This window comes from Polyergus mexicanus, unplaced genomic scaffold (assembly GCF_030449975.1).
Source record: "Polyergus mexicanus isolate NDT 795.1 unplaced genomic scaffold, iyPolMexi1.0 SCAF_17, whole genome shotgun sequence".
NCBI lineage: Eukaryota > Metazoa > Arthropoda > Insecta > Hymenoptera > Formicidae > Polyergus > Polyergus mexicanus.
The window spans coordinates 4,179,191-4,205,774 of NW_027223337.1; the positions used below are offsets into that span (position 1 = coordinate 4,179,191).

Below are 26,584 nucleotides of genomic sequence, written 5' to 3' on the forward strand. Positions count from 1 at the left end.
TGTTATGTCATTTTGTCGTTACTCTATTATGTAACATTTATGCAATTTGGTGAACATAAATGTGTATACTCTAAAAGTTTCGTGAATGCCACGTAATTTTAACGACATAATTGACACGTTATGTTAAATATACATAACATTTATGTATTTTGGTGAATGTAAATGTGTATACTCTAAAAGTTTCATACATGTTACGTAACTCTAATGATATAATTGAAATGTTATGTTAAATACGTAACAATTATGTATTTTGATAAATGTAAATGTGTATACTATAAAAATTTCATAAATGTTACATAACAGAAAAATAGTATACATATATCATTCAAAAAAAGATATCTGGTGCATATTTAAAAATTTTTTTTTTAATATATAATTTTATTTTCCACATTTATAACTCTATATTAAGAAAATATGTTTCAAATACGTTTTTCTCAATGATATTATATGCATTTATCATCTTTTCAGAACACTCAAAAATGTCAACAATGGTATATATTTTTTTATGTGTAATACGATATGGAAATTTTGTTATTACTAGACATTACAAGTGTGCGCTTTGCGTGCGCCACACGCATTTATCGTGTGCGTGTGTGTCTGTGTATTACATATGTGTGTGTGTGTGTGTGTGTGTGTGTGTGTGTGTGTATACATATATTATAATTTAACAACTAAGCTTCGGATAAAATTTTGATAAAGGAAAAATCGTCTTAGAATTAATTCAAGAATACGACATTTTAAGAACTAAAAGTTGTTTTGAATCACCCTGTATACACACAAAAAAAAATCAAATGTGGTACACACACAATAAATGTATATGGTGTGCACGGAGCACGCGTTTGTGATGTTGTAGTTCTTCTCTAAAAAAGGCATGATTGATATATTGTTACTGCTTTTAAATTATAAATAAATATATCGCAACTTTCCTCTCTCAAAATCTTTCATTTTCTTGTTTCTGCATAATTCTTTTCCTTTTACGAATTCTTTTTACAAGGTTTTAACAAAAATGTATACATTGACATCAATAAAATAATGTTAATGTTACATGTTTAACATAACGATACACTTATGTCGTTAGAATTATGTAGCATTTATGAAGTTTTTAGAGTGTACACATTTACATTCACCAAAATACATAATTGGTACGTATTTAACATAACGTTTCAATTATGTCATTAGAGTTACGTAGCATTTATAAAACTTTTAGAGTATACACATTTACATTTCACCAAAATACATAAATGTTACGTATTTATTATAACGTTACAATTACGTCGTTACAGTTACGTAGCATTTACGAAACTTTTAGAGTATGCACATTTACGTTCACAAAAATACATAAATGTTACGTATTTATTATAACGTTACAATTACGTCGTTAGAGTTACGTAGCATTTACGAAACTTTTAGAGTATGCACATTTACGTTCACAAAACTGTATAAATGTTACGTATTTATTATAACGTTACATTTACGTCGTTAGAGTTACGTAGCATTTACGAAACTTTTAGAGTATGCACATTAACGTTCACAAAACTGTAAAAATGTTACATAACAAAGTAACGACAAAATTACATAACAATTCTATGCAACAATTATAGATTTATTATGTTATTGATATAACTGATACGTTATAGTTTCATTTTAATGATCTGTAATATATACATATAGAATATTATATAATTGTTACGGAAATGAGCCCTGCGTGTTTACTGGGTTCACTAGACTTAATAGTATGCTCATCAATTTTGATTTCAGTCTGACCCGGAGTAACCTGTTTATTATTAAAATGTAGTAGTGTTGTTTTTTGTGGGCAGAGTTCAAGTCCTAGGGAATGTATGTTATTTTTGATTATTGTTATTGTTTTTTTAATAAGATTTTTACATTTATTGAATGGAGAAATTTTTGAGTAGATTGCGATATTGTCGGCAAATTGGGAGTCGAAAACGTGTTTTGGTATATTATTCGTTATGTCAGAGACATATAATACGTAAAGAAGGAGCCTGAGAACTCCTCCTTGTGGTAGACCTTTATAAACTAATCTGATTTCGTTCTTTAATATATCAGTGTGAATATTTCTTTGATATGTAAGAAATTTTATAAATCGTATAAGATGATTGTCACAGCCAATAGCAGCTAATTTATTTAACAAGATATCACTGTTAATGTTATCAAATGCACCTTGAACATCTAAAAGGATGTCTTTTTTATGTATCAGTTCTTCTTCTATATGTAAGCTCAGCTTTACTAAATTGTCTACACAGGATTGACCCTTACGAAGCCTGAAAGGCTGTTTGGTTGACCGGTAGTAAATTATTATGTTCAGTCCAGTATTGTAATCTATTTTTAATAATAGTTTCAAAAAGTTTACAGAGATATGAAGTAAGAGTTATCGGACGAACACTTTTTCCATCCAGTTTTTTAACGAAGTGAATGTAAGAATGCATCCAATCTGTTGGATAGTTGTTTGTTGTGTACATTTGATTGTAAATATCTACCAAAATTAATTTATATTTTATGGGTAAATTTTGAATAACTTCGTAATTAATTCCATCTAAGCCTGGAGCAGATTTAGCATTACGTGAATCTAAAGCAATGTTGAATTCCATTAGATCAAAGAGTTTGTTGAAAAATTTATTAGGTTTGCTTTTGGGTAGGTAATCTGGATCATTAGGAATCCATGGGGGACTAATTTTACTAAGAGCGATAACGCTTTGATTTTCGGTTTGTAAATTTTCCGTTACGTGTATTGTATTTGTTTTTTAAGATTTTACTTCTATTCCAGGCGAATTTTATAATGGAAATTTATGTGTTTTACAAATTCCTTAAAGTTTTCTTTTTTCTTTTTTTTAAACAATTTTTTAGCTTCAGCAGTTATTTTTTTATAATTTATCAGATCTTCTAAATTTTTTGTGTATTCCCATTTTTTATAAGCGCCTCTTAATCTTTTAATTTTGTTGCATTCAGAATCCCACCAAGGAACCGGATTTTTATGCATGGAACGATTAACAATTTTTTTTGGGGGGTATAGAGTTTAATAGTATTTGTTATTAAGTTAATAAAGATTTTATATTTTTCACTCGCTAATAGCGAATCGTATTCCTTCGCAAAGGTTCCTTCATAAGATTTTTCTAGGCACCCTAAAACTTTTTTCCAATCAGTACGAATAGAGTGTAATTTAAATGTTTTTTTATAATAGTATGTTTTTTCAGTATTTACATTTATAAAGATAGGATAATGATCAGAGCCCCAAGTTTCATCATGTATTCTTACATGAATTTTATCTGCATTGCTCATTGTTGACATTATAAGATCAAGATTTGATTTTTTATTTCTATAGAAATCTATATATGTAGATGAATTAAGATTATGAAGAAAAATGTCTTGATTATCGATAGTATGTAATAGTCTTTCACCGTTACTATCATTGTTCAAACAGTTCCATAGCTTATGGTGGGCATTAAAATCCCCCATTAGTATGCAGTTCTTATCTTTTATAATATTACTTATTATGTGTTCCCATTGTGTTTGAGAGTGGATAAAACCTGGAGTTCTGTAGCATACTACTATTTTTAAAGAAGAGTTTACATTAGTGATATTTACTCCACAAATTTCCACTGTATCGGCAGGAATGTTTAAATTTTTTAATTCTGTAAACGCTAAGTTTTTTCGTATTATTATTATTATACCCCCTCCAGGTGAGAGGGGTGTTCTACCTTTCTATATGTATTAAAGCCTGTAAATTGTAGGTTTTTTTCCGGTGTTAACCAGGTTACACACGCAAAGATGTCTATGTTTTTTAATATATCTTCAAGTTCTTCTTTATGTCTTAATATACTTCTCGCATTCCAGAACAGTATTCGTAGATCGGTACCTTGTTGTCTTGATTGCAGTTGTGCGTTCATTTTCATTTATTTTGATGATTAGTGAGATTGTGTGACATTATCTTCTCCAGAACTTACAGCATCACTAGACATGTCTTCTATATTATCGTCTGTAGAGGGTTTTAGTTTTTTTTTTTTTGAGTCGTGTAATTTTACTTTTAAGACTTCGTTCGCTAATAAGGCCGTATGCGTCTGTTAACATGTTATTTAGCGCTATCAGATCATTTGCGTATTTTTGAGCAATTTTTTTAATGTTCGAATTTCCATATGTATTTATCAGAAATTCTATAAAGTTATTGAAAGTGAGAGAGTATTTTTCTTCATTATTTGTCAAATATTCCTTAGCTGGTTATAACTGTTTTTCTATGTCCATTTTGCTTGTGATCTGTTGCCTTTTAGTTTTTTTTCCTGTTTTCCATACTCTACCGTTCATATCATTTTGTGTGTTTAAATTATTGGAATCACTTTGGTTAGAGGATGTGGATACCACGCTTGAGAGAGGTCTTTTATGTCCAGTAGTCGATAGAGAGTCACTTTCTTTTGGGATTAATAAATTATTAGTTTCCTGTAAATGATTGCTAACTGAAGTATCGTTTGTTGTTTGCTCCTTATTAGCATTAGTATGATAAGAATTTTGCAAATTTGATTCCGTATTTTTGCAGTATTTTGCAAGGTGCCCTTCTTCTTTACACAGGAAATATGTTAGCTTCTCCGCAGTTAGATAGATCCAATAAGTAGTATCGTCATAATTAATTTACATATTCTCAGGAATTTTTTGAACGTCTTCTGGACGTACATACATCTGTCTGAAAACTTAATATACAATATGTTCATATTCTGGAATACTTAAACAAGCTCTAATAGATGTTATTTGAGAAACCGAAATGATATCCATTTTTTTCTTTAATTCTTCTTCTATAGTTGTATGAGGAATAATAGGACATACGTTAGAAATTATAATCCTTTTAGCTTTCGATATAAGCAGGCGAATTTCAAGTGTGTTATTACCAATATTTATTTTTGTGTTGTTGTCCGTGAGTTGGTCTACGATGTCCTTGCTATTCAAGTAGAAGCAATAATATTCAGCAACAATATGTTTTTGCTTTGTTTATTATATATATAAGTGTTATATATATATATATATATATATATATATATATATATATATATACTTTTATATATTCTCTTTTGATATATGTTTTGTAAATAACGTTTTATATACAAAGAAAAGAAATTGAAAAATAAAAATTACTTACATAATTTAATTTTATATTAGGTGCTACATTTTTAATATCATCATTCCATACAATAATTTGTATACGTCTTCCATTACTATTATTCATATAAAACTTGAAAACTCTATATTGCTGCTGGTCGCCGACGTATCGTGGGGCTTCTATGCCATCCACATATCCTACTATTTCACTATAGAAGTAATAAAAAAATTAAAAAATATTCAAAACAATTACAAACAATATTTTTAATATGAGCGACTGCATATATTCTATAAACAGAAAAAAAATGGTATATGTATCTATAGTTATGTTTAACAGATACTTTAACATTATAAATGTAGAAATTAAGTAAACTATGTTAAAAAATAGACTTAAATAAACTATGTTAAATCAAAAATATTAATTTTACAAAAAAGCTACTTAAAGATTTTTTACAGATTAATGTTTTAAGATAAAAAGCTTTAAAGATTTAAAGATTTAAAAATATAAAAATTATTTAAAGATTTAAAGAAATAAAAATCTTTAAATAATTAGATAATAATAGATTATAATTATAATAAGAAAATTTTTAACGAAATCACATAATATAATTATACTTCGTTAGTCTTGTAATTTTATCATTAAATAAAATTTTATAAAATATTGCTCGCGTGATTATATAAGAAATGTATATAATGTATTTTGAGACAGAGAGAAAAAGAATATAAGGTAAAGCGTAAGCAATTTTTAAGAAACAATTATTAAAAAAAAAAAGGATATTAATACCTTATATAAAATTCTTCCTTAGAATCTTGCACAACTTTTATCTCAGACCTTCTGCAAACGACTTTCTCTGTATGTAATAACTTCTTCTAATAAAAATCAATAATAATTCGTCATTCAGTTTTTAATATTTATTTGCATAGCAATTTATTAATCACATAGCAACGTTGTAACATTGTAATCGAATACGTCACGCAAATCGATTGCGGGATATCGATATCGATAGTAATCTATTGTATATAGCATATAATTTTTGTTTTCATTAACGAGAATACATATACAAGATGGGATATTTAACTATATATAATTTAAATTATCTCCTTGTACACATGCAATAATCAAAAAATGTTTTTAATCAAAGCTTCAAATTTTATATGAGGAGTTATATCGAATGTAACAGTTTTCTTACGGCATGCGTTTTTACAATATATATTTTAAAATTATCTTCGTTTTTTTAGATAATATCATATATTTTTTTATATAAATCAACTTTAGTTATTAATTTTACTCAGAAAAGTAAAGCTTAAAAAAAAATAATATAAGAAAAAAATAATTTATTGTTTACCTATTTAATTATTCATTAATTATTTTATATGTAAATTGATGATAGTCAAATCTGAATTACTGTCAGATTTTTTACGTTTTGGCACGCTTCTGTGGCGGTTTTCCCTAATTTATAGTAAAATTTTAATACAGATTTTTGCTTCATGACTTCTGACTCGTTCTGGTCACACATTCTTACTTTGACGATTGCCGCACAAACATCATTGCGTTATCCAGTTTAACAGTTGCACTTGCAAGTTCAATACTCTTTAACAGTCAGAACTCTAAACACATTTACTATTTTAATTCAAGGGCTATCTTATAAGAAATCAGTCTCATTATTTAATGGACACACTGTATATATTTGAATTTTCAAAAACAAAAATATGTATATAAATAATTTTATAACTACCGACTGACTGACTATTTAATATAAAATCTATTAAAACATATAATTTAGAAAATCACATTGAATTACTTACATTTTTAAATATTATATTTTTTTCTGAATATTTTATACATTTTCGTACTAAAAACATACAAAAACAAGAAAAAAATTTTATGATAATATGATAGTTTTACACCATATAATACAAATTCACGTAAGAGTCATACAATGACATTATTAATTCTTATAGAATGCCAATAATAAAATAAATAAATTAATATTATATGGATTTTTTAGTTTTAAAAAATATATATTTTTTTTTATAAATTATTAATAGCAAAGAAATACAACTTTTTAGGAAAAAACTTTTATTAAGAAAAAAAGTCAAAGACAGAATTACTTGATTGGAAGAGAGGTTGATACTAAGGTTATTCGTTTCAAGGTCATATTCTTCAAGATGTCAAGGTCTTTAATATTTTTTGTGAATGAGATCATATATTTTAATTGCCATTTTAAAGTAGCTTATGAGAAGACGAATACAACGACCTATGATGTTATGACCTTGAAGGGCTAAAACTCAAAGTTGAAGGTACATAAGATGGGCTAAATGCATAGTATTGCACGGAATATCTTAAATATGAAGTTTCCTGGACGTTGGGTTAGAAAAGGTTCTACTGTCCCTTGGCCTACGGTCTCTTAATTTTATAAAGTCTTCCAAACTTTGAATGAATAAAAAAAATGGCGTATCAACTGTAAAAAATTATTACATAATTATTATAAAAATGAAATATATATATATAAATCCAAAAGAAAAATATTCATATAAAATTACATATACAAATATATATATACAGGGTGTCCCATTTTAAAGGACCCACTCAAATATCTCAGAAACATTGCGTTAAATCGAAAAATGTTTCAAACAAAAGTTGTGTGGCTTCAAGGGGGCCATAAGATGGTGACAATGGTTTGACCTTGGAAAATCATTTGAAGGTCAGGTGAAGGTCAACTTTAAAATCTTAAATGGAAATCCCCATTTTTTATTTAGTATTCTTGTAGCTGACATCGAGAACTTTCCAAAACACTATAATAAAGTATTTTTTTTATTAAGTACTTTTTGAGTTATTTTATATTTTAATCTGACATATTTTAATATAAAAAATTAAATATCTCGTAAAATATTTAGTTTTTGATAATCTTACCGTAATACTTCTATGGGTGCGTTCGGGGAACTTACTGTCGCGCCGTAGACGCAAACGCTGCGAGATCTGTTCGGAGAGCTAATAAGGCACTGGCGATTGTGAACTCCATGAACAGCCTTAGCGCAGTACCATGACGCCTCTCTCTCTTAACACATGATACTGTACCATTATAATATTGTAACGGGGTCACTTTTCGCGAGTGCGCGGATAAACTCGGTCGGGATCAGGGCTCGTGAAAAGGTGAGACACACGAAAGATTTAGATATTGTCTTTATTTGCCTCTTTCGGCAATGGTCGATTTACAATAGTGAGCGCGCGGCGGATGATGCAGCGCGCTAGATGCAACGGGCGTTCGTTATTCGGTGCGCGATGTTCGATATATATCGAACCGCTTATAATATTCGTAACCGTGTTTATTTTGACGGCACGCTAAACGCGCAAGAAATCGGGCGCGGTCGGTCGGCGCGTGTACGGCAAGGCCGTGTTTATTTTGACGGCGCGCGAGACGCGCAAGAAATTGGGCGTGGTCGGTCGGCGCGTATACGGCAAGGCCGTGTTTATTTTGACGGCGCGTGGAATAGAATGAACTATTAGGCGGTAGATATTTCGGCGCGATAATTATAATTATAGTATTATAATATTAGTATTAGTGTGGTCGCGGGATTAATCGCGTGTTCCCAGTGGTCGGGGAATTCGAGCGGAGATCGAGTACCCTCGACCGGGCGGAGAACTCTCCGTCCCTGCTTCCGTTCGCGGAGTTGAGGATAGCGTGGCGGAGTCGAGAAAACTCGACGGGGCAGCGAACTCGCAAACCCACGGTCCGGCTAGCTGGAGCGGTCGAATGATAGACCGTAATCGAGGAGAGCGGCGAACACTCCGCTCTCGTTGAGTCGGTCGGATTTGTGTCAGGAGTTCGGAGACTGCACGAAAGCCGAGAATGCTCGGCGGAGGCTGCGAACACGTCAACCCCACGTTCCGTCGTTGCTACGATTTTCAGGATCGGTTTCTGGTATCTCGGAGCGTACAGCTCGAGCGGATTCAGGAATCGTTCTGGTCCCGAGATGCCGAAACGCTGTCTTCTTATACCCGAGCGTCTATCGGTAATTGCGTCGTTCGCCCCCGGGTGGGGATAACGACGCGTTGTTTTTCGGCGGGTAAATTACGGTAAACGCGTCGCTTCCCCTGGGCGAAACGACGCGGCAATTCGGCGGGTGACGCTCGGTATCTTCCGGCAGCGCTCGGCGATGCTCGGTCTTCGGCGTAACGGCGGCCGTATAACGGCCGTATAGTTGTTTATCACAACCGCGGTTTTGAGAGATTAAAAAAGGGCGCTAGGCGCCTCTGCCACTGCCCGGCTGGTGTTCGCCGGGCGGCAGACTTCCGGCTGGCTACGTGCCGGGTAACGATGGGGGGTGCATCGTTACAATATCATTAATTCAATTTAGAAAACAAAAATTTTATTAATCTTAATTTTTTTATTAATCTTTCTATTATTTATTATAAATATATTTTTTATAATATAAAATTGAATTAAATAAAAATATCTAACAAAATATTACATAATAAATTAACATTCTAAAATTTAAAAATATTTCTTTATACACATAATTCTTAACATGAGAATCATCTCTTTGATTACCAACATAAATTTTTAATGCTTGCCAAGAACGAACTCGCGAGAAAGCAACATAAAGTTGCCCATGATTAAAAACATCTTTACGAAGATCTATTCCTACTCTATTAAATGTCTGTCCTTGTGATTTATTAATTGTCATAGCAAAAGCTAACTTTACAGGAAATTGTCTTCTTGAAAAAGTAAAAGGATAAATATTTTCGCAATATAATGTTATACGATTTAGAAAAACAATACCTCCTGTTTTATCACCTGTTAAAATCTTACTTTTCAATAAATGATCAGTAAGTTCTATAATTATTAATCTTGTACCATTGCAAAGACCTTCATTAATACTAAGATTTCTAATCAACATAATAATACAATTTGGTCTTAACTGTAATTCATAAGGAGGAAGAGATGATGGAGACAAGCTATTTAAATATTCTGGTAACAAAGCTTCACCAATATCACCATTATCACCACAATTTACAGTACTATCTATACTTGTATAAATTCGTTCATTAGTTACATCTAATAATTCTACAACTTTTTTATTGATTTCATCTACATTGATATTTCTTGCAGAAAGTATTGCACATTTAGCTATTTTGTTAAATTCCTTTTTTCGTATTAAATCACCATATATATCTTCTACAATATCAACATTAATAGGTGCTATGCAACATTCAGGAATTTGTATATTATCATTGGAATCATTTAATAGCCTATCTCCCATATCCAATAGAAATTTTGCAAATTCAATTTCTTCTGGAAGAACTCGCATATTTTGTTTTAAAGAATAATTTATGAAATACAATATTTCGAAACAGAACTAAACTTGATAGAAAGATTCACAACTTCACTTCGAGTACCACGTATTTTAATAGGTAAAAGTTGTCTAAAATCACCGCCCAACAAAACAATTTTTCCGCTAAAAGGTAAATTATTATTCATAATGTCACGCAATGTTCGATCCATAATCTCTAAAGCATATCGTGGTGCCATTGGCGCTTCATCCCAAATATAAATATCTATTTCTTTTAAATATTGAGCTTCCTTTGATTGGATTTTAATAGCAGATGATGAATCAGCAAATAACGGAACCGGCAATCCAAATATCTTATAAACCGTTTTTCCAGTAGGCAGTAACGTCGCTGCAATGCCGGTAAAAGCCATCGTACATACGCGTTTATTCCTAATTTTAGCTAAATGATAAATAGTAGTGTATATAAAAGTTTTACCTGATCCACTCGGACCATCGATATAAAAACAATTATTATTATTAGTATTATTATCTAATTTACTTAATACAAGATCAACTATTTCTTTTTGCTTATCATTTAATTGTTTATATTGTTTGGTACCAATTTCCATATCTTGTTCAAGAGTCATATAATCATTTTTTTCGTTACTTTCTGTCAATTGTTTCATTTGTGGAAAATCAGCAAAACTTTTACCTTCAGCACAAAGCATACTATTAATCTGCATATATCCTTTCTCTTGTCCTTGTAAGATACCAAAATGTCGGATGTAATCTTCTGACATTACTAATTTAAAGCTTTCCCATAACTCTTCTGGATGTAATGGCTGACAATATAATAATATACGTACAAATAATCTACGAAGTTGTCGTGGCATCATCCATCCAACAGCTTCATTCATAGCTTGTTTCCATTCATCATCATCTTCTATCAAACCTAAAGCCAAACATGCCGCTGAAAACGATTGATAAAATTGTCCATTTACAGTTCTTAAGTCATTAAAACTTGTAGCTCCCTTTACTGTGAGTAATAATAATCGTAAATGAAATAATTCTGTTTGTGCTGGACTAACAGAATACATTCATCCTACGCAATTATAATGACTTTTGCGTTTTACCCAACGTGATATATTTCTATCATTAATTTTCTCTTTTTTAAATATATAATAGCGTGGAATTTCGATGTATAAATATTGTCTTGCTTCTTCATCACGTGAGTTCAATGAGAAGTAATCTATTAACTATCTTTACTATTAATCTAGTAACTTGATTTAAAGCAGCAGTTATTGCATTTTCAGTAAATTCATTTTCAATTATAATATTATGTTCGTAAGGAAGATGGATTGGCAAACGTATTATACTGTGACTTTTATCCTGTAATTTTTTACCAAGAATACGCCAACTGGCTTCTACAGGTCCAACATAACGAGCTTCGATATAATTGTGTATCTCATCATGATCAATAATTACATTTTCTGTTATTGGTTCAATAGTTATAGCAGCAACATCATGTCCTTTATAAATATATTTATACAAATATTTAACTGATTTAATACTTGAAACTACCTCAAAATTAATATGACAATTAAATATAATCGACAAAATAGGACAATATGGAACAACGTAACGATTATCAACTACATATCCACCAGGACGTTCAAAATTTCTACCATTATTTCGTCGACGATAATAGAGATAAGCATCTTCATCCATTCTAGTCTCTTCTAAATAAGATTTTGGATAATGTTTCGAACATTGTCCATTTACCAAACACCAATCACCACAAGGTCCATGAATCATATGTCTCATAACTATATTATATAAGATCCGATTCTCAGATGGATCAGGAATTTCGGCAGAAATATATTTGTCAACAATCTGTGGAGTTGTTATTTTAAAATTATATTTTAATGTAATCAGTATATGAACATGTGGCAACCCGCGTTTTTGAAATTCAATAACGTACACAAACGCTGCTACTTCACCAAAAAACTTTTGTTTAACAATCAAATCAATTAAATAATCTTTTTTAATGTTAAAAACACGGGCACATATATCAGGTCTATCACAAGCTTGTTGACCAGGTAAGAGGTTTTCCTCAATTTCACGCAATTTTCGATTGCAAGTCATAGTAATAAAAAGATCTGGTTTACCAAATTTACTAACAATTGCCATTGCATCTTGATAATTTTGTAACATATTACGCGGTGATCCAGTAAACATAGAGGGAAGTATAACCATTTTTCCAATACGTCCATTTAAGTTATCTGCCATAGTTTGTATATAATCTCTCAAACCTTGATATGTTTCAATACGTAATTCTTTTTGATGATCTTTACAATAATCAATCCTATCTTTTTCAATTTTTACATAACTATCTACGAGCCATTGCTGAAATAGGCGACGACCTAATATAAAAACATTAAATTCATTACGAATGGCCATACGATATTTAATATATTGTCCTCTAGTTATTCGTCTATTACTATTTAATTTTGTTAAATGACGATGCCATCCTTGAGTACCATATGAATAAAACAATGGATATATCCATGGTTCAACATTAGGATCCATAATACTAACTTTTTGCAAAGTTTTAGTATTTTTATTACATATTGTAACGTATGATTCTGGAATTTCTCCATCAGCATTTGTATAAAAAACAGCAGCAACTTCATTAGTTCTTTGAGCATTATATCGACGTCGGTCCATACCTGGTTTTAAAGTAAATAATTGTAATTCTGGTAAACCATACCTGGTTTTAAAGTAAATAATTGTAATTCTGGTAATAATTCACCAGACTCCATTTCTAAATACCGTTGATTTTCTAATTCTTCACCCATTATTTGATACGATTGGGCAAATATATTACTTTTGTAATAAACCGCTTTCGCGAGGCGGTGACGGATAACTCGGTCGGAATCCGGGGCTCGTGAAAGGGGGTATCGAGAGACGAACGAAAGGATTGTTGGGTAAAATATAATTTATTGCGTATAAATGTGTGTGTGTACAGTGTGAGTGTATGTGTGTAAACGATGTATGTGTGTGGGCGTGTGTAGTTGTGTGCGTGTGAGACGATAGGCGAGTGAGTGCGTGCGTGAATGTATAATATATGCGTATAATAAATTAGCAGAGTATCGAAAGTATATATGTAATGCGAATGGCGGTATGTGTGTGACAATAATGCAAGCGTGTGTGTGTAAGATGCGGAATCGGATAGCGGTGAGGTCGTGTCGGGTGCGGTGCATCCGAATCAATGCATGTATGCGCGGCGCGGAGCGCGATTTCGACGGTTCGATATAATATCGATTACGGATCGCGGGTCGTGATTTCGGCAGATGCCGCTAGTTATCGGGCGGTAATTTCGGTTGGGCCGGTGAGCGGTCGTTTGACGCGCCTGTATTGATTCTCGTACGTCAATCGGTGTCGCGGCAGGATATACAATAGATCCTCCCCCTGAGCGGGACTTAGCGCGCCGTATTAATGGCGAGTCCGATCGCGTAAATGGCGGTCGCGGAATTACTGTCGGTGCGCGTATAGCGCGTTATAGTTTTGTCCGGGATGGTCTTTTCCGTGGAATGCAGGAGTGCAACGGTTGACGGGAACACCCGTCAATGGCAGCGAACTCCCTACCACTGGACGATCGCCGTTGCACGTAGGTGGTCGGATTTACTTGAGGTGCCAAGAACTCTCGGCAGAGGTTGAGTACGCCCAACCCCGTTTTCCTCTCTCGTGTAAGGCTGGATGGATCGCTCTCGGAGATGCCGCAAACTCTCGGCGGAGACTGGGTACTCCCAACCCCGTTTTGTCTCTCGTTGAGCGTTATAAAGGATCGTTCTGGATTTCCAGGCGTCTTACAGACTCTGGCGGTTGCGGAAGATCTGGTCTCGAGATGTCGGGACGCGCCCTATTTATACCGCTTTTCGGCGTGTGCGCGTGCGTAATATGCCTTATTGTTTTAAGGCATATTGTTTAACGGTGAACTGGCGCGCGCGACTCGGGTAGTTTCGGAAACGGTCGGGTACGGTTACCCGAGTGCGGCGACGGTTCCTGGTAATCGCGCGTTTAAACGGCGGTTATAAATCGGCGTGTTTCTTTATTGTTTAAAAATGAGCGCTCAGCGCCTCCGCATTATGCTCGACCGTTTGTCGGGCGGCGGACTTCTGGCGGATCGAGTGGCGACCGGGTAACGGTGGAGGGATGCATCGTTACACTATATATTCATATATTATACTACCGACATCTCCTGAAAATTTGTTGCATTCCAAATTACAAGATGTTGAGTTTCAGGAACATGATTTGGAATTTCAGGACATAATTTTGGGGGAAGATAATGAAGAAAATGAAAAAAATAATACTTCTAAGGAAGAATGTAAGATATTATTGACTCAAATGTCGCAAACAAATCAATATTATGAACAATTTACTATATATCCAATGTATGAAAAAAGAATAAATGAATCTATAACTACACTTTATCAAATGATAAAAGTTCATAATATTCCATTGGATAATTGTAACAATGATTTGGATATAAAATGTTTTCCTGATTTATATCCATATAGTGCGAATGGACAGCATGAAGATACAATAGAAATATACGAATAACTGATTTTGAATATATTAAAATGAGACTTATCAACACTCGCAACACTCACAATTTCGGTTAAATATACAATATCTTTTCTATTTATTACATGATAACAATATGCGACAATTAAATAGTGGAATATTTCATAAAATGAATGTTACCAATCCTCGTAAATTATATAACCAGCAGCTTGAATCTAATTTAAGTACTATATTTTCAAAGTTACGTAATACAGAACAATATTGGAGAATACCTAGAAGTAATTTGCATATGATATGTAATTATGGATCTGCTACTTGATTTCTTACCATCAGTCCATGTGAGTGGTTATGGATCGATTTGATAGAATATCTTCGAGAAATAAATGAACCAATTGCCAATCAAAAATCTGCAAACGAACTTATTGCTCTTGATCCTGTATCAACTTCAAGATTCGTGGATAATAAATTTAAAGCTATGCTTGATTTTATTTGTTCACCTGATAATCTAATCGAAGAGGTCACTCATTACTTTTGGCGTTGTGAATATCAAGGTAGAGCAGTGCTCGGATTTAGTTGCACATTTCGGCCCGATTCCGTGGCTCACGCCTATTGCCCCCCACTCACCGCTCGTGCGTTAGCGACGAGACGCCAGATACGCGTAACTAAGGAGCGCGACGCTTTGTCTCAGGAGCGTTCATATGTAAGAATGACCAAATATAATAAATAAGACAATATTTTTTTAAATGCACCGCGAAAATTATCAAAATTTTAAAAGTTTTCTTCAATATTTTATATTTCATTGATATAAAATATTGAAGAAAAACTTTTAATTATAGAGAAGTATTGCCTTATTATTATATTTGGGCATTCTTATATACGGACGTTCCTGAGACAAAGCGTCGCGGTCCTTAGTTACGCATATCTGGCGACTCGTCGCTAACGTACGAGCGGTGAGTGGGGGGGCAATAGGCGTGAACCACGGAATCGGGCCGAAATGTGCAACTAAATCCGAGCACTGAGGTAGAGATATGCAACATTTTCATTTGTTAATTTGGATAAAAGATGCTCCGATAATTAGTACATCTTCTAATGAAGATATTACCTCTTTTATTTTAAAATATGTCACTTGTAGAATTTCAAATAAACAGTTATCACCTGAATTATATCGACGTGTAAATACACATCAACGACATAAACATAATAAATACTGCTTGCGCACCAAAAAAACTAAAGTTTTTTTAAAGTATGCAGATTTGGCTTTTTACGATCCATAACAGATACTTTGAAAATTAAAGACGTTGCTGTTTCAATAGCGGATAGAAGAAAATTGAAAACAAAAAGCAGACTCTACGATTTTCCACGATCTAAAGAGGAAGTCAATATTAATGATTATAATTCAGCTATTCTTATTGCTTGGAAGGAAACATGGATATTCAATTTGTAGGTGAAAAATCTACGTTATTAACTTATTGTTAGTATATTACGAAATATGTTTCCAAAGCAGAAAAGAGTAATAACGCAGAAGATACATTTGAAAAGATAAATTCAACAAAATCGTTGAGAAGTTATCTTTGGAATATTGGAATGCGTATGTTGAATCATAGGAAATGTGGAGCTCTCGAAGCTGCTGACGCTTTATTAGGAATACTATTATATGATACTGATGGTTAGATGTAAATATGATTAGAAGTAGAAAACTTAAATCTCGCAAAAAGATTGAAGTGCTAAATTCTGAATCTATGGATATTTTTTGTCCTTCTCTAATTGATACATATTATCCAAGCAGACCTAAAGAACTAGAATACTACTAATTTGTAAACATGAAAAATTATGAAAAATGGTATGATATTACGAAAACTAAACCAATTTCTAAGACAATAAAATATTACGTGCTTGGTGAATCTTTATATTTAAAGAAACGTAAACGTGGATATCTTATCAATCATTACAAATATAATGTTCATACTCAACCAGAGCGTTACTATTTTTCATTATTGTTATTATTTCAATTATGGAGAGATATTAGTGAATTAAAGAATGAATGTGATAATTATGCAGAAGCATTTTCTTTAATACAATATGTAACGTTCCGCTTTCGCGAGACGGACGAGAACAGCTCGGTCGGGATCCTGAGCTCGAAAAAGGGGTATCGAGATACGAATGCACAGTTATGTAATTGTAACAAGAAGATTTATTGCGCTAGAGCGTGTTTGCGAGGTACAATGGGTGGGTGAGTGTACGAACTATATATGTGTGTGTATATGCATAAGATGTGTGCGAAATCGCCAAAATATACGCTACCCTGGGGCGTGTGTGTACGTGGAATATGAGCGTGTAAGTCAGTATGATACAGAGGGTGCGGGTATGTATATGGATGGCGCGTGGTTAATACAAGTGCGGGCGTTATTGCATACAATGCAGCGCAGTTAATCTCCGGCCGTTTCGAAATTCGAATTATCGATTATATGTATATCGCACGGCGCGGATTCGCGTGGTGCCCGCTAGCTATCGGATCGTGGATCGTGCGGGCGGTAATTTCGGTAATCCCAGTGGGCGGTCCCTTGTCGCGTAGGGGTGGTGGTATCGATTCCTGCGCGTCGATCGTTGTCGTGGTAGGGATGCCGATCGTCCCTCGGTGTGGGACTTAGCGCTCCGTATCGATGGCAAGTTCGGCGTATCGATGGCGGTCGGCCGTAAATTTTCGAAATGCGCGCGGGTTTTACTAGCGTCGGTTTAGTGGAGTCGCGATGGGGATTTTGCTTGGACTCGGGAGCGTGGCGGATGACGAGAACACCCGTCCGTGGCGGAGAACTCCCCTCCACGTGAATGCTGCCGGTACACGCAGGCGGTCGGGAATCTGCGAAGTGTTGAGAACACTCGGCGGGGTCGAGTACGCCCGAATCCGTTTTGCCTCTAACGATAATTTGTTTGAGATACCGCAAACTCTCAGCGGAGGCTGGGTACGCCCAACCCCGTTTTCTCTCTCGTAGGAGCTTTTTATGGATCTAGGATATTCTCCAGGCGTCTTTCTGACTCTGGCGGATCGGAAAATCTGGTCCAGATAGACGAAAACGCGCCCTATTTATACGGTTTTTCCGACGCACGCGTCTGCGTAATTTGCCTATTGTCTTAACAGTGTTTTCGTCATAGAACCGGCGCGCGCGACTCGGATGTTTTCGGTATCGGTCGATCGGTACCCGAGTGCGTCACCGGCTCTTGACGATTACGCGCGCTTAACGGCGGTTCGATGTTTACGCGTTTTGTCTATCGTTTAAGAATGGGCGCTCAGCGCCTCCGCATTTTGCCCGACCGGTGTTCGTCGGGCGGCAAACTTCCGGCGGATCGGCGTAACGATGGAGGGTAACGCCGGGGTGCATCGTTACAAATATAAATTGAAAGATGCTCTTCAGTATCATGAACAAATATCAGAAATTACAAAAAATGAAGATGAAAATGATTGTCTTGAAAATGGTGCATTAGAATGTGTTCCTGTCGAAGTTGAAGGAGCTATGAGAGATTTTAAAGATGTTGGCAATAAATTTGAAGTTAATGTCGATGAAATGGTGACGCAATATTGATCAAAAACGAATCTTTGATCAAATTACTGCTGGTATATCTGATGATAATAGTGAAGTTCTTAGACTTTATATAAGCGGTGAAGGTGGTACTGGAAAGAGTTTTTTGATAAAAACTATTAGATGTTGGATTAAAAAATATATTGAAAAAGACACAGCGGTAACTGCACCAACTGATATAGCAGCTTTTAATATTGGTGGACTTACTATTCATAGATTATTTCAATTACCGGTAGAACATGGTCGTACTGCCAAATATATACAACTTTCTGATGTAGTTCTTAAAATTATACGAGAGGAACTTAAACATGTTGTTTTAATAATTATCGATGAAGCTTCAATGATTTCAAATATCACTTTAATGTACATACATCTTCGATTAACAGAGATATTTAATACCATAGATTGCGATAATGGATGGTTCGGCAAAAAACATATATGGTACTTCTTTTTGGAGATTTATTGCCATTGCCACCTGTGCATGAAAATCCGCCTTTTATTGAATTATCAAAATCAAAAATTGAGAAATACATTGGTGCAATGGGTTCTATAAATTTATGGTCTTTATTTAGTTATGATGAATTACAAATTAATGTATGACAACAAGGTGATAATTCTTATCGAGATATATTAACGAGAATTCGAATTGGAACAATTACAGATTCGGACGTAACTATTTTAGAAACGAGGAAAATCAATTTTAGAGAAACTAATTGTAACGACCGATTACAAGAAATATGTAATTATTTACAAAATTTACCAATGGATACTGTTTGCTTACTTCCAACTTGTGCATTATGCGATATTTTGAATACTGCAATGTTAAATTGTATTTCTTCGGATAAGATAGAATTCGTTGCTCAAGATCTGGCAGAATGTGCACCATATTTAAAGAAAAAAGTTATGAAGATATTAAATAAAGATGAAGATAGTTCTCGAACAGCTGGATTAGCAAGAATCATAACTGTCAAATTAGGAGCACGTATAATGGTTAGAAGAAATATCGATGTTAGTTTAGGTCTTGTAAATGGTACGATTGGTACAAATACATCAATTATACGTAGCGCAATTGACAATGAAGTAGAAAAAATTAAGATAATAGTGTCATCAGGAATAGAGCATATTATAGAACGTTTAAATGTCAAGTTTCAAGTAATGGATAGAGCATTTGTTATAAGAAAACAATTTTCTATATGTCTAAGTTATGGTATGGCTATTCATAAAAGTCAAGGTCTGAGTTTAAAACATGCTGTTGTGGAAGTTGGAAATTCTATATTCAGTTGTGGACAAGTATATGTCGCTCTTTCACGAGTGACTACTCTGGATTGCACCTTATAAATTTTGATCCCTTTTCTGTAAAAGCAAATGAGTTAGCTATAATAGAATATAATAGATTGCGAACACAATACAGGCCAGATCTTATACATATTAATATTTTGAAATAACGTGTTCACAAGATTCGTGATACAATTTGGGCAATATCATCAAAAAATATCTTGGAATGTCAAGTTAATGATAAGGATATTAATGATTCTACTTTATGGCATATAAGAGGACTTCCAAATGTTGATAATATATCTTGCTATGCTAATGTTACTATTCAATGTATACTTCATTCTTCCATTCTCAGAAAATTGTTGCTTCGTCTTGAGCATAGGAATATTATAAGAAGATTTATTAATTGTTACATGTCAAACGATGAAACTACCCAGACAGCACAAGGATGTCCTTAGGACGTCCAAAGGGCATCCAGGACATACATGTAGGATATCCTCAGGATATCCCATTGTAATCCTCAGATCTCCTCTGGATGTCCTGAGGAAGAGTAAATGATAGCCGTATATTAATCTCTGGAGAATCCAGGGAGATCCTGTGGAACATCCTAAGGATTTTTATAGGATATGTTAAGGATATTTTTTGTATGTTTCAAGGAGCAAATTTTAAAATTTCAATATAAATTAAAATTATGTTTTGTTATTTACTGCCAATATTAAAAATCTAATATTAAAAATAGTTCACCGTTCATTAATATTTGAGGCTTTCGTGCTGTACATGAATATTTTAGGTTTGGCTCCCGGGTTTGAGTTGTGTAATATTTTCTAAACAATCCAATATCTGAATTTCCTATGTTGGGATTGCATCAGAAATTGAACTGATAGAAAATAATTACATTTGTAATTTCCTGTCAGTTGCTCTTTGCAAGCTTTATATAATTCTCATGACCAAATCTCAAATATGAGTTCGCGTGTCGCATAGCGGTAAACAAACGAACCAGCGGTTGAATACTATTGTTTGTAAAGTTTTTGGAATGTTGCGAACGGTAACATTTCTCATGAAATATTAAATAAATAATAATTTTGGATATATGAAAATGTGCGCATCAAACTCAATTATTAATATTAAACGAAATTAACGTTAACAATTAATTGCACATGTATATGTCCTCTGGAAATCCAAAAGACATCCAATATAATAGACAGGGCAGATATATCCTACAGACATCCAGGGGTTATCCAGTGGACATTTATAGGACATTAATACTTATTATAATACTTAAGATTTCTAAATTATATAAATTAGCCGACACAACTAAGAATAATTATGTATGCATATATTAAACTTTTATAAATATATTTATAATAATATCTTAAAACATCCTACAAATGTCCTGAACCGTCCTGGACATATTCAGGATGATCCTGAGGATGTTTTGTGCTGTCTGGGTACATTGAAGTAAAGTAATAAAATACAATATAAAATATCTCGTAAACTATTAAACTTTTAGCCATCATACCTCTAAAAGTTTTTATGTAGAATATTGCAGGGAATCGATTTATGTAAAAAAATTGAGATGTTACTATTTTAAGAAATAAGATTGAGATTGAAATCTCCAAAGCGCCTCCATCCAAGGTCGAACTAATGGCACCATCTTATGACCCCCTTAGAACCAAACAACTTTTGTCTGAAACATTTCATTCTATCTTGCTTTATTTTTTAGATATTTAGGTGTCTCAATATAAATGCCCCACCCTGTATACAGGATGTAACATAGCGCCCGTCTCAACAATTTTTTGAGGAAACAAAGCATTTTCGTGAAAAATGTTTCATGCAAAAGTTGTAGAGTTCTAAGTGGCGTACTACATAATAATATTAGTATGATCTCGAATGGCATCGTCAAGGTTATATAAAAATCACTTCGAATTTTTTAAATGGAACCCCCTATTTTTCATTACATATTCTTATAGCTTACCTCGAGAGCTTTCCAAAACGCTATAAAGTATTTTTTCATTACTTCAGTAGTGAATAACTCGGCGAAAAGTTGTAGAGTTCTAAGTGGCGTACTACATAATAATATTAGTATGATCTCGAATGGCATCGTCAAGGTTATATAAAAATCACTTCGAATTTTTTAAATGGAACCCCCTATTTTTCATTACATATTCTTATAGCTTACCTCGAGAGCTTTCCAAAACGCTATAAAGTATTTTTTCATTACTTCAGTAGTGAATAACTCGGCGAAAAGAAATCGTAGGACATTCATTAAAAAAGCAAATTAAAGATAAAACTCTGCTCTTCAAAATCCAATTAACGAAATTGTGCTATAATTTTTTGTTTCTTCGTCATTCTTTGACAAACTTTTGAAAAATTTAGTCAATCGACGGACGTTGCTTTTTCATGATGTAACTTCGTAACAAATGAAAGGAATTGAACTTGACTAAAAGATTCTAAAACTAGAAACTTCAAGCTTTGTAACGCTTTTTTATTGATCTCAATCTGATTATATGCGACGAAGTTGCAGCCACTTGAAAATTGCCTTTTTTGTAGAAGGAAGAAAGTGGCCCTTTAATTTTTTTGCGTAGTGTATTTTGATATAAAAAATTAAATATCTCGTAAAACATTTAGTTTTCGATGATCTTACCGTAATATTTTTATATACAGAATAATGAAACAAATCAATTAGTATAAAAGAATAATTGTTTCTAAGAAAATTATATACAATGTATTTCTTTAAACAATTTGTTTTTTTTTCTTTAATTTTTTTTTTTTTTTTTTTGCACTAATTGATTTGTCTTATTATTCTGTACATAAGATTATTACGGTAAAATTAGCGAAATGTTTTACGAGATATTTAATTTTCTGTATAAAAATATGTCAAATAAAATATATAATAACTCAAAAAGTACTTAATGAAAAAATACTTTATCATAGTGTTTTAGAAAGCTCTCGAGGTAAGCTATAAGAATGAAAAATAGGAGGTTCCATTTAAAAAATTCAAAGTGATTTTTATATGACCTTTATATATGGTGCTAATCAAGATCATACTAATATTATTATATAGTACGCCACTTAGAGCTCTATAACTTTTGCATGAAACATTTTTCACGAAAATGCGTTGTTTCCTCAAAAAATTGCTGATACGGGCGCTCTGTTACATCCTGTATATAATTTTTTTTTTTAATTATATATGTAAATGATAATATATGTAGATAATATACCATATAGGGGAAAATTGGGTAAAACCAGGTAGGCGGATCAAATCGGGTGACTCTGTTTTTTCGTAATAAATACTGCTATATATGTCTAACTTATATTATTAGTTGTAAATTGGCGCTATCATTATTTTAAAACAAACCGTGCCCCTGTGCACACGATATTTCTTTTTTAATAGAAATTCAAAGTTTTTGGTCCACAAAAGATCGTTATCGCAAGAATCGAGTCGTCGTGCACTTTTTCTGTATAGAGCATCTGTTTCGGTAAGTGTAACATAGTATTCCGTACATATTAGAGAGTATACCATATTAGTTTTGATCGCCACTTTGTATGCGGGAATACCGCCGTATTTGTTACTTTCCTTGTGTTGGGGCAAAACCGGATATATATATATATATATATATAATATGTAAGTATATATATATAATATGTAAGTGATATGTAAGTGATATGTAAGTGATATGATGTAATATATATATATATATATATATATATATATATATATATATATACTTACATATTTGATATAATGAAAAGAAGGAGACCTGTTATCCTGACTTTGTGTCCCTACAAAAAGCAGTTAAAAACTAAAACTAACGCTCAGAAAAAGAAACCGCTAAAAAAAGCTTTTTGGGATCCCTAAAGTTAAAAAGTTAAATAAAAAAGTCCTGCAGCAATGTCGAACAAGAGGATATCTTTATTTGTATTTCTTGTGAATATAATAATCTTTATATTCTTTTGATTAAAATAAATCTAGATTTTGTAATTACACGGTGTTTTGCATATTTTCGAATGAGTACCCGGTTTGACCCTACTGGTAGGACAAAACCGGGTACTTTGACTTCTCCACAAAATCTTGTTATTCTTAGTAACTAAATATTTTTTTTCAGCAACTAGCCTTATTTTCTTATAGTTTAAGGTTCATTAAAGGCTAGTAACGGTCGGTAAAATTTTTTTACTCTCAGATTTTTTGTAGGAAGACATATCTAAAAAGGTACCCGGTTTTACCCTATTTTCCCATATAGTTGAAATTTTAGTAGATTTATAACTTATTATATATATGTTTTTGATACATGCCTTTTGTATAAAACTTAATAAAATTTTATATAAAATGTAAATATTTAATATAATAATACTTTTATTATATGAATGATGCAAATAATTTTCACTTAATATGAGATATTGTACAATAAATTTGTTCAATAAATATGAGATATTGTACAATAAATTTGGGACAAGGTTTTAATGCGACCCGGACACGACAAGTTTCTATACTTTGCTTTGGTGTAAGTTTGTTTTATGCGACTTAGAGTTTGTGCGAAATTTTCTTTTAATAAAACTACAATAAAATTACAATATCCTAAAACGTCAGATGTGTGTATACTGTGCATTTAATTATAGAATATTTCTATTTTAGCTATACGCCCTACTACTTTAATTATATTGTGATTTATTAAATATATTTTTTTCTTAATAACAGAAATAATAAAATGAAAAAATTTTATAACAAATTTTTATTCAGTTGGCATAATTTTTTGATATCATTATTTTTCTAGGAAATTAAAACTACTTTGTATAACAGTTTCTTAATATATGTTTTTATTTAAATAATAATAAAAAAAGAAACTTTTGTAGCATAAATTTTTATTCATCTGGCGCAATTTTTTGATATTATTTTTATATGAAATTTTTTTAATAAATATTTATACCAATTTTTCACAATTAATGCATATACTTGGCGCCTTTTTTACCTTTTTTTAAAAAGGTAATTTTGTAGAGTTTCATCTACTAGAAAAGTTTATTAAAGATATAAATTTATTTAATAAAAATATAGAAGTAAGAAACAAATTTAGAAAATTTATTAGATACTTAATTCTAAAATATTTGGACATAGATATATGTAATTATATATATATATATATATATATATATATATATATATATACACATATATGGTATATATATTTTACAAATATATATATATACATAACAAATATTTTAAAATTAAATATCTAATCAATCTCCTAAATTTGTTTCTCTTTCTTCTTTATTTGTATTAAATAAATTGATATCTTCAATAAACTTGTCTAGTATATAAAATTACATTCAATCTTAATATTTGATAAATGTTTTTTGCATCATACATAAATATTCTGTTTAGAAATTCAATATTAAATTTATTTTGCATATTTATGTTCAATTATATTATAGACAGATTGTTTCTAATATAATTTCATCAATTCTATTTAATATGCATAAAATGCATAAAAATTTAATTTTTCAGTGAATTTTACATACAGTCTATATAATTTTTAATCTTTTCATAAATTTTTTTTTTTTTAAGTTGTTGAAAAGCTTACTATTTAAATTTATATTGCGGCCAAAGAGCCTGATGTCTGAGCGTATCGCAATTACTTTTCAAGGATAATAAATATGTTTTCTCGCGAATGCTATACATGGTCACAATCAGTACCGCCATTATGTTGCGAGATGGCTCTGCGGCGAACTTTTTCCGCAGTCAAGACTCTGCCACGGAAGGCATATAAGGCGATTAAACGCTCAAAATAATAACTTTTCTGTTGAAAATACGTGGTTTATGTAAATTATAAGGTCGTTATAGTTGTGATGTGTATTGAAATAAATAAATATATATATATGTATTGTCCGTTGTTAATTGCCAACTGTATATTTTAAAGACTTGATTTTTGATGAACAAATATTCTCGTAAATTATTCTTGTTCAAAATAAATTTATATTGAAGCGATTATAAATGATAAAGATTATTTTTAGAAATGGTTCTATTTGTATTGATGCGTTTGTGTTGAACACAGGACACATAATTATTGAGAATTTATTTAATTTAAAATAAATATATAAAATATAAAATATATATAATATACAGGGTGTTTCAGAACAAGCTTCCATCCTTAAAATGACGTATTCCTGATACGATTCTAAGACGATTTTTCCTTTACCAAAATTTGAATTGAAGCGTAATTTTTGAGTTATAAGCAAAAATAGTTAGCAAATCACGCATCGAGTACAGAAGGCAGGCAGGAGCGGCGCAACACGCCACAGCTGACCGTCCGATGCGTGATTACCACCGCATGAGTCGCTAACTATTTTACCTTATAACATAAAATTATGCTTTAAATAAAATTTTGGTAAAGAAGAAAATGTCTTAGAATTACGTCAGGAATACGTATTTAAAATAACGTCACTTTAGCGAAAGTTGTTCCGAATCACCGCTCGTCGAACGCTGCGATCAGCTGGTTGCTATACGCGATGTGTGTATGACGGAGTGTGTGCGTAAAAGGAAGGAAGAGACAGATAGAGAGAGAGAGAGAAAGAGAGGAGAGAGGGGGGGAGGTAGGAGGGAATAAGAGAGAGACGTTTGTACACACACGCGCACGTACACATACACTTTTTTCTCGCTCTCTTTCTCTCTTTTACACAACACTCATACACTCTCTCATTCGCTCACTTATTCACGCACTCACTCACTCACCTATTCACTCGCAGCGTAGCGAATCTTCATGTTACGTATTTTCGTTAAC

At 32.4% G+C, this 26,584-nt stretch overlaps 2 protein-coding genes and 1 pseudogene across 2 annotated transcripts; 2 read left to right on the forward strand and 1 right to left on the reverse strand.

Moving 5' to 3' along the window:
- Positions 1-4,233: 4,233 nt before the first annotated feature.
- LOC138940532 (uncharacterized) lies at positions 4,234-13,232 on the reverse strand. Its single transcript, XM_070309517.1, is given in 11 exon segments — positions 4,234-4,568; positions 9,960-10,455; positions 10,458-10,547; positions 10,631-10,660; positions 10,758-10,783; positions 10,871-11,344; positions 11,751-11,903; positions 12,060-12,267; positions 12,556-12,797; positions 12,915-13,103; positions 13,145-13,232. Coding segments are annotated over 11 exon segments (2,331 nt in total).
- A 3,154-nt stretch (positions 13,233-16,386) lies between these two features.
- Positions 16,387-19,136, forward strand: LOC138940748 (uncharacterized; annotated as a pseudogene).
- Positions 19,137-19,355: 219 nt separating this feature from the next.
- LOC138940533 (ATP-dependent DNA helicase PIF1-like) lies at positions 19,356-19,874 on the forward strand. Its single transcript, XM_070309518.1, has one exon. The coding sequence runs from the start codon at positions 19,356-19,358 to the stop codon at positions 19,872-19,874; it is 519 nt and encodes a 172-aa protein (XP_070165619.1).
- Positions 19,875-26,584: the final 6,710 nt, after the last annotated feature.